At 35.8% G+C, this 12,608-nt stretch overlaps 1 protein-coding gene across 11 annotated transcripts in view; it reads right to left on the minus strand.

Annotated features, from left to right (window-relative positions):
• Window positions 1–12,608, minus strand: part of CLASP2 (cytoplasmic linker associated protein 2) — a 221,610-nt gene that overhangs the window by 88,262 nt on the left and 120,740 nt on the right. For all 11 annotated transcript variants that reach the window (XM_030932912.1, XM_030932911.1, XM_030932899.1 and 8 more), the window contains 3 exons: window positions 11,018–11,119; window positions 3,756–3,926; window positions 865–972 (listed from right to left, as the gene is read on the minus strand). In XM_030932912.1, coding sequence (XP_030788772.1) covers window positions 865–972; window positions 3,756–3,926; window positions 11,018–11,119 — 381 coding nt within the window. The remainder of the gene's footprint in view (window positions 1–864; window positions 973–3,755; window positions 3,927–11,017; window positions 11,120–12,608) is intronic.

Below are 12,608 nucleotides of genomic sequence, written 5' to 3' on the forward strand. Positions count from 1 at the left end.
TGATCTGCCCGTCTCGGCCTCCCTAAATGCTGGGATTACAGGCTTGAGCCACCGCGCCCGGCCAACCTTCTAAGTCTTACAGTAAACTACACTGTGTTAAAGAAAAAAAATCTGAAATGGCTACAGGCTTGTGCATTTAAACAAAGTACTAGTTAAAATGCTGAAGGATTATGCAGAAATTCTAAAGATTCTCAAGGTACATACACAACTATACCTCTCCAGTTATCCTAATACTGACTGTTTAAGAAATCATTTAATATTTTTATAATTGAGGTAAATATAGTATTACAATCAAGGTTACAATACAATTGGGGACAAACAAGTTTTACTGCTGTGACAAGAGCATTAGCTCATAGGAAATGACTGTTAAACTGTAAAATACTATAAAAATGTTAATCCCTACCATTAACAAGTAGTTCATATATTAATTTGTGGCATTCTTTTTAGTAACCTAAGTTAAATGATCTAAGCTGAAATGTTAACATTTCCGCTGAAAAAGACAAAAGTATTTTATCAAACTAGTCCACATTTCACTTGAGATTAAATATTTAAATATCTTTAAATTTGTAGGTTTACCTGTTAAGAAAGATGTAGACTTCAATATTCTGAAGTTTAAATCTATGTGACATTTACTTGATTATGAAGGCAATCTGTTAATACAATGACTAACATATTCATTTCAGACGTGTAAATCAAGTCAAAGGAATTTCCCAAACATGTATTTTCCTTTCCTCAAAATGACAGAAAACGGGTAGAGAGAAAGGTCTGTCAACAAAGAAAGCTGAATCCCAGGTATGCTGAAGTTAATCGGATAGTGATAACACAATGGATACCAATGCATGTAACACCTGCCGGAATACATACCAAGGGGCTGAAAAGAACGAACAGGACTTGTGTCCCTGCTGCTCTCCCGACTAGCTTCCCGGCTGCATCCTTGACTCACACTTGGTCGAGGAATACGACTGCTTCGGGCTGGTGTGAAGCAACAGCAGCACAGTAAGGGAGAAAACAGAACAGAGTTTGCATCTTAAAAAATTTTGTTTTTTTCTTTCTTAAAGACTGATCAGTAACTTAAATTTTTCTAAAGTTGAAAAGAAATTACTTTTGCTGAAGCATTATCAGGAATACAGTTAAATTCTTAAATATGGGCCTCTAGTTTGTATGAAATTAGAAGGGCAAATATTTCACTAAACCAAAAATGCTGCAAATAAAAAGATTTAACATATTGTACAATATAGTACAACTTAATTTTTCTCTTTGTTCACTGAACTATAGAGGTTTCTAACACTTTCGGTATCTTAAGTTAAAATCTTGGTTTTAATAGACAGAAAAACCCTATACTTATCATATATTAATCTAAAGTAAAATACCCATTCTTAAGTTCTTAGTTCAAGATAAAGAGAAAAAAATGCCAGGTGCAGTGACTCATTCCTGTAACTCCAGCAACATGGGTAGGTGAGGAGAGAGAACTGCTTGAGGCCGGGAGATCGAGATCAGCCTGAGAAACATAGTGAGACCTTGTCTCACTACAAAAATTAGCTGGGGGTGGTGGCACATGCCTGTAGTCCTAGCTACTTAAGAAGATGAGGCAGGAGGATTGCTTGAGCCCAGGAGGTCCAGGCTGCAGTGAACTATGATCATTCACTGCACTCCAGACTGGGTAACAGAGCGAGACCCTGTCTCTAAAACAAACAAAAACAAAGGAGGAAAAAATAAGCCAATGCTTTCAATTCCCATTCTTTTTCTCACTTCCTCACAAATGAAAACCCCACAAATATGGAAAGAAAGAAACAATAAAGAGGGGCGAAGAACTGACTAAAGGTGGAGCAGAGAATTTAAAATAATGTCTGGAAAACAAAAGGAAGTGAATTAGTTAGATGAAAACTTGAGAGGCTCATGGGCCAAATACCAGGCACAGAATAAATGAAAAGTGCTAGGAACAGTAATTCAAAGTCTGTATGCCCAAAAGAAATCTGTGCCACCTACTGAATAAAGACATTCTCAGACAAGTAAGGTTTCAAAAAGCTTGACTCCTACACACAATTTCTAAGGAATTTACTTGAGAATGTGTATGAGCAAAGCAAAAGAGGAAAGCAAGAGAAAGAGGATCCAGGAGGGAGTGATTCAAACCAGGAAAGCAGCAAATGGGAATCTCAAGAAGATAGCTGAGCAAGAGGCCTAGACGGTAACTAATCCAGAGAGTACTGAAAAGAAAGTCTGGAAAAAATAAGGAATTGCATATTTCCTTTCAGCAATACTGAAGGGAAAGCAATACTAAAGGATATGAGAAGTGCACATTACTCTTAGTCACTTTCTATATACACAGCAAATGAAAACATGGCATAATTGTAAGTAACTGGTAGGAATATAAGAGAAAAGAATTCATCTCCTTATAACAGGAACATTCTCCTTCAAGTGATCCCTAACACTCAGTGTACCTTTGGGAAGAAATGGGTTCACAGTACACTATGTGTCTTGGCTGCAAACAACATTCATTTACTCATAACACAGTATATGTTATTTATAGCTTTTCATCTTTTAAAGCCAACCTATGGAACAAATACATAAGACTTGCTTGTGGATACAGAAGAAAATGTAACCGTAAACTTTAATAATATAAAAATTGATAACTCAAAGAGTGGAAGCTTCGTGAAGGGAGGAAAAGTTTGGAAGTTGAGATACTGATTGAGGTTGATGAAACAAGAAACAGAAATGTGAGTATTTTCTTTAAATATGAGAATATTTTTAAAGTTACATAGGCAATCTGCAAAAGACTTAAAACAACAAAAAATTATTAAAAATAAACTGGAATTATTAGGGGCTTTCTCCTCTGGAAATGACGTATCAAGCAGCAGCTATCCTAAGGACAAAGCCAGCAACATGGTTGATAAAGCAGAAAAGAAGGAAGGGAGAGTGAGAGAAAGGGAAAATAGACAGATTCTGGGTTCATATAGCAACGTTAATCAATCAATCCTGAAGGCTGTACAATCTTCAAACTTAAAATAACCAATAAATCCATTTTTATTGTTTAAGCTGGCTTCGACTGTCATTTCTATCATCTGAAATTTAAAATATCCTGATCAATACACAGAGAAAATATTAAAGTTTACTAGTATTTGAATAGGGCTGAACTATAACACGAATGTCAAATATACAAGCAACTGTATATATATATATGTGTATATGTGATAAATATGTTATAAAATTCCACAATAACCTTTTCCTTTAAAGTACTAGCTATATTTTTCAAAGCTCCTATGAATTACAGGGTTTGTTTTGTTTTGTTTTGTTTTTTTTGAGACAGAGTCTCTGTTGCCCAGGCTGGAGTGTAGTGGTGTGATCTTGACTCACTGAAGCCTTCACCCTGGGTTCAAAAGATTCTCCTGCCTCAGCCACCCGAGTAGCTGGGATTACAGGCATGCAACACCATGCCTAGCTAATTTTTGTATTTTTAGTAGAGATGGGGGTTGGCCAGGCTGGTCTCAAACTCCTGACCTCAAGAGATCCGCCCCGCTCAGCCTCCCAAAGTGCCGGGATTACAGGCATGAGTCACTGCGCCAGGCCCTGAATTACACGTTTAAGATACCTAATTCAACTCAGAACCTATTCTTCAACTGTTGAATTTTTAAGTTATTTTCTTCCAATTTGTAAGTGCCTAATTGTATTCCAAAGTCTTCAATGTTGCCAAAGCCCGAAAAAAATTAAAAAATTTTAAAAAGGGTCACGTCTCACATAACAAAAAAAAAAAATCTTACCCACTGAAAGCCTAGATGGACTAGCCTCTCTGCTACAGCCCTGGCTCCGTGGTATCTTGCTTCTTTTTTGTGCTGAGGCTGAATTGACCAGGACTCTTTGAACACCAGAGCTCACAGTGGACAGGGCTGTTGTGGTCAGAACTCTTCCTGGAGACCCAGACCGGCTACCAGCTGAACACCAAACACATATACAAATGTTAAGATTAAACACCAAGAGAATTTGCTGAAAGGATAAAAATTCAAGAAATATTGGTAATACAGAGAAAACTGTGATAGTATGACAGGTTCTACGCTCAAAGGAAATAGACCGAGGAAGATTTAAATATAATTATAACCTGGAAAAAAAAAAGGTATACTACATATATGAGCACTGAATGGTAAATCACCTAAATATACTTCGAGTTTTGGAGGTATAAGACACTATGTTTAATAAGGACGGTATCATCATAATTTTTAGAACACAAATGGTATACAAGATTTCCAAAGAAATCACTTATCTGACAATCCATTTCATACGGCTATCATGTTCTGTGTGAACAAGCTATATAGTCATATGTCACTTAGCAATGGGATACATTCTGAGAAACGTGTTGTTGGGTGATTTTATCATTGTGTGAACATCACAGTGTACTTACACAAACCTAGATGGTATAGCCTACTACAGATCTAGGCTATATGGTATATAGCTTATTGCTCCTAGGCTACAAATCCTATACAGTATGTCATTAACAATACTGTAGGCAACTGTAACACAACGGTAAATATTTGTGTATCTAAAAATATCTAAATATAGAAGGGTACAATAAAAGTACAGTATTATAATTTTTTAAAGCTTTATTTCAAATAGTTTTTGGGGTAGAGGTGGTGTTTGGTTACATGAATAACTTCTCTAGTGATTTCTGAGATTCTGGTGCACCTGTCACCCGAACAATGTACACTGTACCCAATATGTAGTCTTCTGTTCCTCACCTCCTTCCCAGTATTATAATTTTATGGGACCACTATCACACATGTGGTCATTGATTAAACAGTTTGCCTGCTGAGATTTCTCTGAATGGGTACAGCAAAGCTATCTGTCTTACTATGAGACATATTTTTAAACTTAACACAATTAAATTTTAAATGCTGACAAAAGTGGGCCAGCTGAAAAAGAAACTTGCTTTTTGCTATTTGTCTTCAAATAACAGAGCGCTCTTGGGTAGTGACATTCTGGGTTACAGAAGTTCTAAGGGTAGAAAGGGAGTAAGGGGAAAACATCAAATGAATCAGATTCTTTTCTTTCTTTTCTTTTATTTCCGTCCCCTCCACCCCGAGACATGCTCTGTCTTGCTCTGTCACCCAGGCTGGAGTGCAGTGGCGCGATCTTGGCTCACTGCAACCTCCGCCTCGCGGGTTCAAGCAATTTTCCTGCCTCAGACTCCTAAGTAGGTGGGATTACAGGTGCCTGCCATCGCGCCTGGTTAAATTTTGTATTTTTAGTAGAGACAGGATTTCACCAGGTTGGCTAGGCTGGTCTCGAACTCCTGACCTCGTGATCTGCCCTCCTCGGCCTACCAAAGTGCTGGGATTACAGGCCTGAGCCACCACGCCCGGTCTCTTTTCAAATGAGTAATTTTCCATTTTGGAAGGTGGACATGTGGTCAGGAACACAGGCAGAGTTAGTAAAATCTTTTCAGAGACTGTGCATGGGTTTAAAAAGTTTTAAAAACATGTTTTTAAACTAGAAATGCAAGGGTTAAATTTTAAGGAGATAAGCTCCCTGTCAATCAAAGCACTTTACGTCTAGGTTGAATAGAAAAACGGACTCGATAAGAACTCCAAGATATAGTCTAAATGTAGATTCAGAAGAGTAACAGAAAAATTAAAGTTGCAGTTAAATTAATCTTCGTGAAAGCAACCTTTTCCCTTCATGGGCACTACTTCTACCCAGTAAGAGGGCTGTACAATTACATGATATACAGTCTTACCCAAACAGGCTTCATTTCCACAGAGACTCAAATGCCAATGGGGACAAGCACAGGATGTCAAAAAAGCGAGGGGCACTGTGTAAAGCAGGGAGTAGTAAGAGGACTGATCAAGAGGGGAGTGCCTGCCCTTTCCTAGAGTGAGAGGTGACTTTTTAGTTCTAGCCACCTCTGTCTTGAGGTGATAGTGGATAGGTCTTGGGATTTTTCAAAAATGAAAGCTTTGATATTTCCAGATTTTTATCATATTCTATAGGCCAAATAATACATAAATGGAGACAGACTAGACATGGGCCATGGGTTGGCGATCTGTGATTCTTACTACAGTCTTCTTGGAATGGTCTTGCTGAATACAATTTATATTCCTGCTTAATTCTTAAACTTTACCAGCATACAAAATGAAACTTATTTCCTATTAGTGATAACAATATTGTAAAACAAAGCAGTGCTTCCAATGCAATTAACAATTTATTATCTGTATAGAAGGAATTCTAAATTATTGTTAAGGAAATTATTCAAGTGTATTTTAAAATAGCTCATTTGAATGTTTCATGATGTTTCAAGTGAAGAATCTTTAAATCCAGTTTCTTTCAGTTATAACCTTAAGGATACTCATATAAGGAACCTGTTTTCTCCATGCAGTGTCTAAACTAAACATACACACCAAAAACATCCAAACACCCAACATGCCACAACTCACAATGCAAGATAGGCCAATGGAATATTTTATGGGAAAACTCGCAACAATATAAAAAGTATAAATAATGAACTGAGCACATACAATATGGTATTCTATTAAAACCAATATAAATTTGGGGGGTGGAAGTGTTGGTAGGAGAGACTGCAGAATTTCTTGAAATGTGGGTCTATTCAGCAGATAAGAAACTTGCAGTTCAGAAACAGAGTAACTTCTCTTTCTACTCTAGATTTACTGAATTTATTAAAAATTATGCAAGTGTACTCTATAAATTTAAATTCATTCCTGCCCTATCCTAGGAAATAAAATTGTCAGTGTTCATTTTGCTTTAATCATTACCCTCTCCTGTGCAATACTCCTGATTCCCACCAAGAGTGTGATAATTCTAGTACCTATGGCCCAGTTTGGAATTACTCATACTTAGGAAAAAATACTAAGGCCCCTTCCCCAGTAAAGAGCCGCCAACACTAATTATTTCTTTTAGGAAAACCAGAGCTGGTGAAAGGTGTCATGATATATCCACGGAATAGCATGCTACCAGAAAATACCCGTATTTGCAAAACTTGACATCGAACACCTATTTTCTCTTGTGCTACCTAAAGTTTTCAAACTACCATTTTATAGTTTTTATAGCATTTCAAAGAATCACAAAAGCTCCTGTTTCTTTTGAATGTTTATATCCACAGTATTAACTTGTGACATTAAAAAAACCAAATCAAAATTCTGGTAATAAGACAAAGGCCAAAGAAAAATCACAACTGGCAATTTCTGCCCTAGTATGGCTACAAATGATAGACTATGATGTTAAGAATTTCTGCTGAATAGAACCCATTCTTCATAATGAAAATAGGTGATCAAACAATAGATGCACACATAAAGTCTATAGATTCTTACCACCAATGGTATTAGCAGATTGTGATCCTGAACAAGTGTAAAGGCAGAATTAGGGTAAGGATTATAATCCATGAAGAGGGAAGGAGCAGTTTTTAAATGGATGGCAGATGGAAATAAGAAAGCTTTAGTCAGTTCTCAGAAAATTAAAAACTCTAAAGCAAAAAAAGCAAACTTTAAAAAATCCCAAAAGCACAGATGTCTTTAACAAAAGCAGTACATTTAGTAGTTTTTAAAGCTAATCAACTGAAATCAGACACTCATGTACAAAGCAGATGAAATGAGATTGCAACAGTAAATGTAAATTCTTCAGCTTTTCTACTACTGACAGTCGAAATCAAAATCATTAAATGTTTGTTTTCATTAAACATTTAATTTAAAACTACTTACAAGGAACAACTACAACACTGTACAGCTGAAGAAAAACTACATGAAAAAGCTACAAATGTCATCTTTCTTAAGATGCACCAAAAAAACACAAAAGATGGGAGGAGACAAAGTTTCTGACAGGCTGTACAACCATTTGTATACAACCAGCCACTACCAACAGAAAAAGAGACACAATTCTGTCATAAATATAAATCTAGTGATCTCTCCTTTGAGTCTCCATTTATTTATTTATTTTGGTTAGCCATCAGAACACACCTGCTTTGATCTGAGAGACTTTTTTTTTCTAAGTTGTGATACAAAGATACGGTAAGACCATGCAAGCCCTAATGAATCACTTTACGATAAAGTAAGGATGATGATCACAGTAATATTCTGTGCAAATATATTGTAAAGAAACTTGCATACAAATTACATAATACCTTTTTTACAAAAGAATTCGGAATGGAACATATAGTCATTCAAATAAGTAAGCAAGCAAACAAACAAAAGTCCCTCCAATATAAAACCCAAATGATTTTACAGAGGGAAAGTCTTCTAATCTTAAAGTCCTATTTAGTCTAAGAAAGCCAATTATTGTGTTTTCACAATTTAGGAGAAGATGTGGAGGATTATGGAACGGGTTTCAAAGTGAAAAGCCAAATGCAAAAAATTATTCTATTTTCTAGTGAAGTGATCTTTACTTACAATGTACATGAAAAGGAGGTCTCTTAAGTATTTTTAAAAAAGCAAAAAAAAAAAAAAAAAAAAAAAAGCCCTTGGACTCTTTGCCCTGACATCAACCTCAGTATTGTTTCAGAAAAGAATATCTCACAATTAATTTTTATCCTTAGACAATGGACACGGAAATTCCTGGTTGTTATCTTTATGCTTTAATTTTCCTAATTTCATCATTTATTTATCTGTTTACTGAAGGCACTAAGAATAACAAGGTACAGAAGTACACAAAAGCAGTCTAAAATTCAGTTGACATTTGATTAAGAATAATAATAAGGATCATCTGTAGTATTTAAAATTTTTAAAAATTTTAAAAAATTAAAAAATAATGACAATTTTATTAGCTAACATATATAGTGCTTATTCAAAGCTAAGCAATATTTTATGTATATTAAATACGCTACATCATTTAATCCTCACAACAATCCTATGTAGATGCTATTATCCTCTTCATTTTACAGATGAAATTATAGAAGTACAGTAACTTCAAATAACCTCAAAGAGCCAGTATTCAATCCTGGGCAGACTCCAGTGTCCATGATCTAAACCAGTATGTACTTCTCAAACTTAATTGTGATACAAATCACTTGATGATCTTGTTAAAGACTGGATTCAGTAGATCTGCAACGGCATATGAGATTGTGTATTTCTAACTAGCTCCTAGATGATGCTAATACTGGTCTGGGCAGCACATATGGAAGAACATATCTTCTAACTACTATGCTACACTGCTAAAGATTAAGTTGCTCTAAAAATATACAAGATCAGGGAAGAACATGATATGATCCACTGATTTAGTTGAGATAAAAGTTTTCCTATTCATAAATAACCTTCAAGTTGCAAACCAATTTACTTCCGCTTATTTTTAGGACTCTTCTTGAGTGTTCCAATCATTACTCTGCCTGGATTTTCTGACTTTGGAAAAAGAGAAGGATCTGGTTGGTAAGACTTGTGTAATCACCATCCTGCCCTTCAATGCCCCATTCTCTTTCCCGATTTCAAGATTCAGGAATCAGGTTAAAAACAAACAAATAGGATATCCATATTCTAATAAATCACCTAAACAATGGTAGAAAATAGTTACATTTATTTCTTTCAAAAATAGCCAAGAAGGCTGGGTGCAGTGGCTCACACCTACAATCCCAGCATTTTGGCAGGCAGAGGCAGGAACACGGTTTGAGCCCAGGAGTTTGACACTAGCCTGGGCAACACAGTGGGAACCCACTTCTATAAAAAAAAATTAGCCGGGAGTGGTGGCATGCACCCGTAGTCCCGGCCGCTTGAGAGGCTGAGGTAGGAGGATCCCTTGAGCCCTGGAGTTCCTGGCTTGCAGTGGGCAATGATTGTGCCACTGCACTATTATAGCCTGGGTGACAAGAGTGAGATCCTGTCTCAAAAAAAGAAAAACAAATACTGAAGCACATGAATACTCCCACAATTACTTCCCTAGAAAACTGTCATAGTTTTAGAGGGAAGCACTAAGGAAAATCTCTTGGTAAAGAAGGAAGAGGAACAAATGATTTTAAATTAATAATGCCATAAATGAGGCCAGGCATGGTGGCTCACACCTGTAATCCCAGCACTCTGGGAGGCCGAGGTGGGAGGATTGCTTGAGGCCAGAAGAACAAGACCAGTCTGGGCAACACAGCAAGACCCCATCTCTTAAAACAAACAAACAATTAGCCAGGCATAGTGGCGCAAGCCTGTGGCACCAGCCACTCAAGAGGCAAAGGTGGGAGCCCAGGAGTTGGAAGCTGCAATGAGCTATTATCACACTGCTCTATTCCAGCCTGGGCAACAGAGTAAGACCCCATCTCTCATAAATAAATAAATAAAGTTTTTAAAAATGCCATAAATATATGTTTACTATTCTGAAACATAGAAATAAATGATTAATTTTAGCTAGACCTCAAAAGTGTGCTTTTTAATAATCGCGCTAATGACAAACTCAGCTTCCAGTGAAAGAGCAAAAATATAAATCTTAAATTTAACATGAATGCAACCGAATTGGTCATTTCAAATTACGTTTCCTCACTATAAATTAGCATATACCTGCCAAAAATGCTAACCAAAAATAGATAATCTAATAGATTTTGGGGAAAATAAGATACCATGTATCTGTCCTTGAATAATGTTACCTAAGATATAACCATATTTTGATGCTAATATATGGCAATTATTTTGTCTCTAAAAAGCACAATTTTCTACATTAGCGTCTGAGTAGAATGTGAACACCTTAATGCTAAGGATTTGTGCTATATAAAATATCTCCATGCAAAAGTTTGTAAGGCAGATGAAGTTTTTCTTTCTAAGTGGCAGATATCAATGATGCAGCCCTAATAACACACCAAAGACAAGACAACACCCACTCAAAAAATTCCAATACATGCACAACAACTGATCCAAAACATTGAAAAAAAATACCTTCATTTTTGTCAGGTGATGATGAACCTAAAGCACAGAACAAGAACTCAGTATGTGGCTTGTCTTTTTTAAAATTAGCTTTGTCTCTATCCACTGGTCAATCATCTAACACAGTAATATACAAGCAACACACTTATCCTAACATAGTGACAAATACAGGAGGGCTGATAAGCAATACATACGCTGTGACTGAGACACCATTTTTGTTCGACTTCTTCCTCTAGAATCTGTCTTGGCATTTCCCATGCCAGCAAGTGGTGCTGAAAGTTTTGCTCTCACCCGGCCTGAGAAATAAAATAATTACATAATTAAAAACATTTTTCTATAATAATGTTTAATAATGAGGGGAGAAAAATCTCACTATTTTTAGGTATTGCCAAATTCTGTAATAATGTAATCATCAATTACGGGTTCTATTTCTCTTAAAAATTTTATAAACAGTATTTCGTTTTTACGTATTATACAATAAGCTAACTTTCCTTCAAGGATAAGAAGAATCAAACTAAAAGATTTACATTCTTAGTTTATTTATTAGTCCAGTAATTATCATTAAGATAATTACCATAGGCATGTCACTTGTTTCTCAATTGGTAGTTGCAATTCTGAAATTTCAGTTTCCATGAAGTTTAGATTATTCTCAAGTCAACCCTACAGTTTTAAATATAAGCCTAATCTTAGGAACAATTCAAATCATCCTTTTGACTGAAAATGTACTTCTAAATGGATCTGAAGGAAGAGATATAATTAGGCAAAAGATTTAATCTCTTTATATCAGATTACTACACATGTATATGGACATGTTCACTGCTCTCTTCCTCCAATCAACCATTTCAGTTAGAAAATGATTTGAGGAAATACATATCACATAAGAGTTGGTATTTTTCTCAATATATTTCTTTTCATACCTCCCAAATTGCTCCTTTCTACTCTACCACTGCCTCATTCTCCTCCACAAAACTAGGCCACAAACATCCTCACTCTATTTCTAGGGCTCTTTAACCACAAGAAACATGTTTGTCAGGTGCTTAAGTTAGCTGCAGTTAATAAAAGTAAGTGAGGACAGAATATATTATTGGAGGGTACTTTGGTGTTCTTAAGCAGTAGTCTCAACTACTATCAAATCAGAACCAATAAGGTTGTCATTCAAAAAGAAGGGCTCAGAACTACTTTTAGTTAAAATTAAAAGATACAACTTGTAGGGTATAGGTGAAATACTGGCTAGCCCAATATGACCATATTAATTAGGAAAAAACATACTAAATAATAAGAATAAAAACTCCTTAAAGAATAAGGAGGTATCATAAAATTAAGAAATGAGTGAGAAAAGATAAGAGAGTAATAAGAACTAGGAATAAAACAGAATCAAAACCATAAGTTTAATTGGTAGAATACCAGCATACTATCAACTTCAAGGCCCCTAATGAGCCTGTAGTTCAGGCCTCTCACCCTTTTACAGTCTATTTTGAGCAGGACACAAAGTTCTCTTGACTAAAAAGTAAAACAAAATGACCAAATTATTATTTTTGAAATGGAGAATTTATCTACATTGTATATAACAAAGAAATGAGAACGTTAATTATTTTGATATTAACATTTGAAATTACAATTCCACAGTACCAGAAATCATGTTTTTATTTTTATTTATTTATTTCTTGATACACAGTCTTGTTCTGCTGCCCAGGCTGGAGTGCGGTGGCATGATCATGGCTCACTGCAGCCTCGACCTCGCAGGCTCAAGTGGTCCTCCCACCTAAGCCTCCAGAATAGCTGGGA

This window comes from Rhinopithecus roxellana, chromosome 1, assembly GCF_007565055.1.
Source record: "Rhinopithecus roxellana isolate Shanxi Qingling chromosome 1, ASM756505v1, whole genome shotgun sequence".
NCBI classification, from domain to species: Eukaryota; Metazoa; Chordata; class Mammalia; order Primates; family Cercopithecidae; genus Rhinopithecus; species Rhinopithecus roxellana.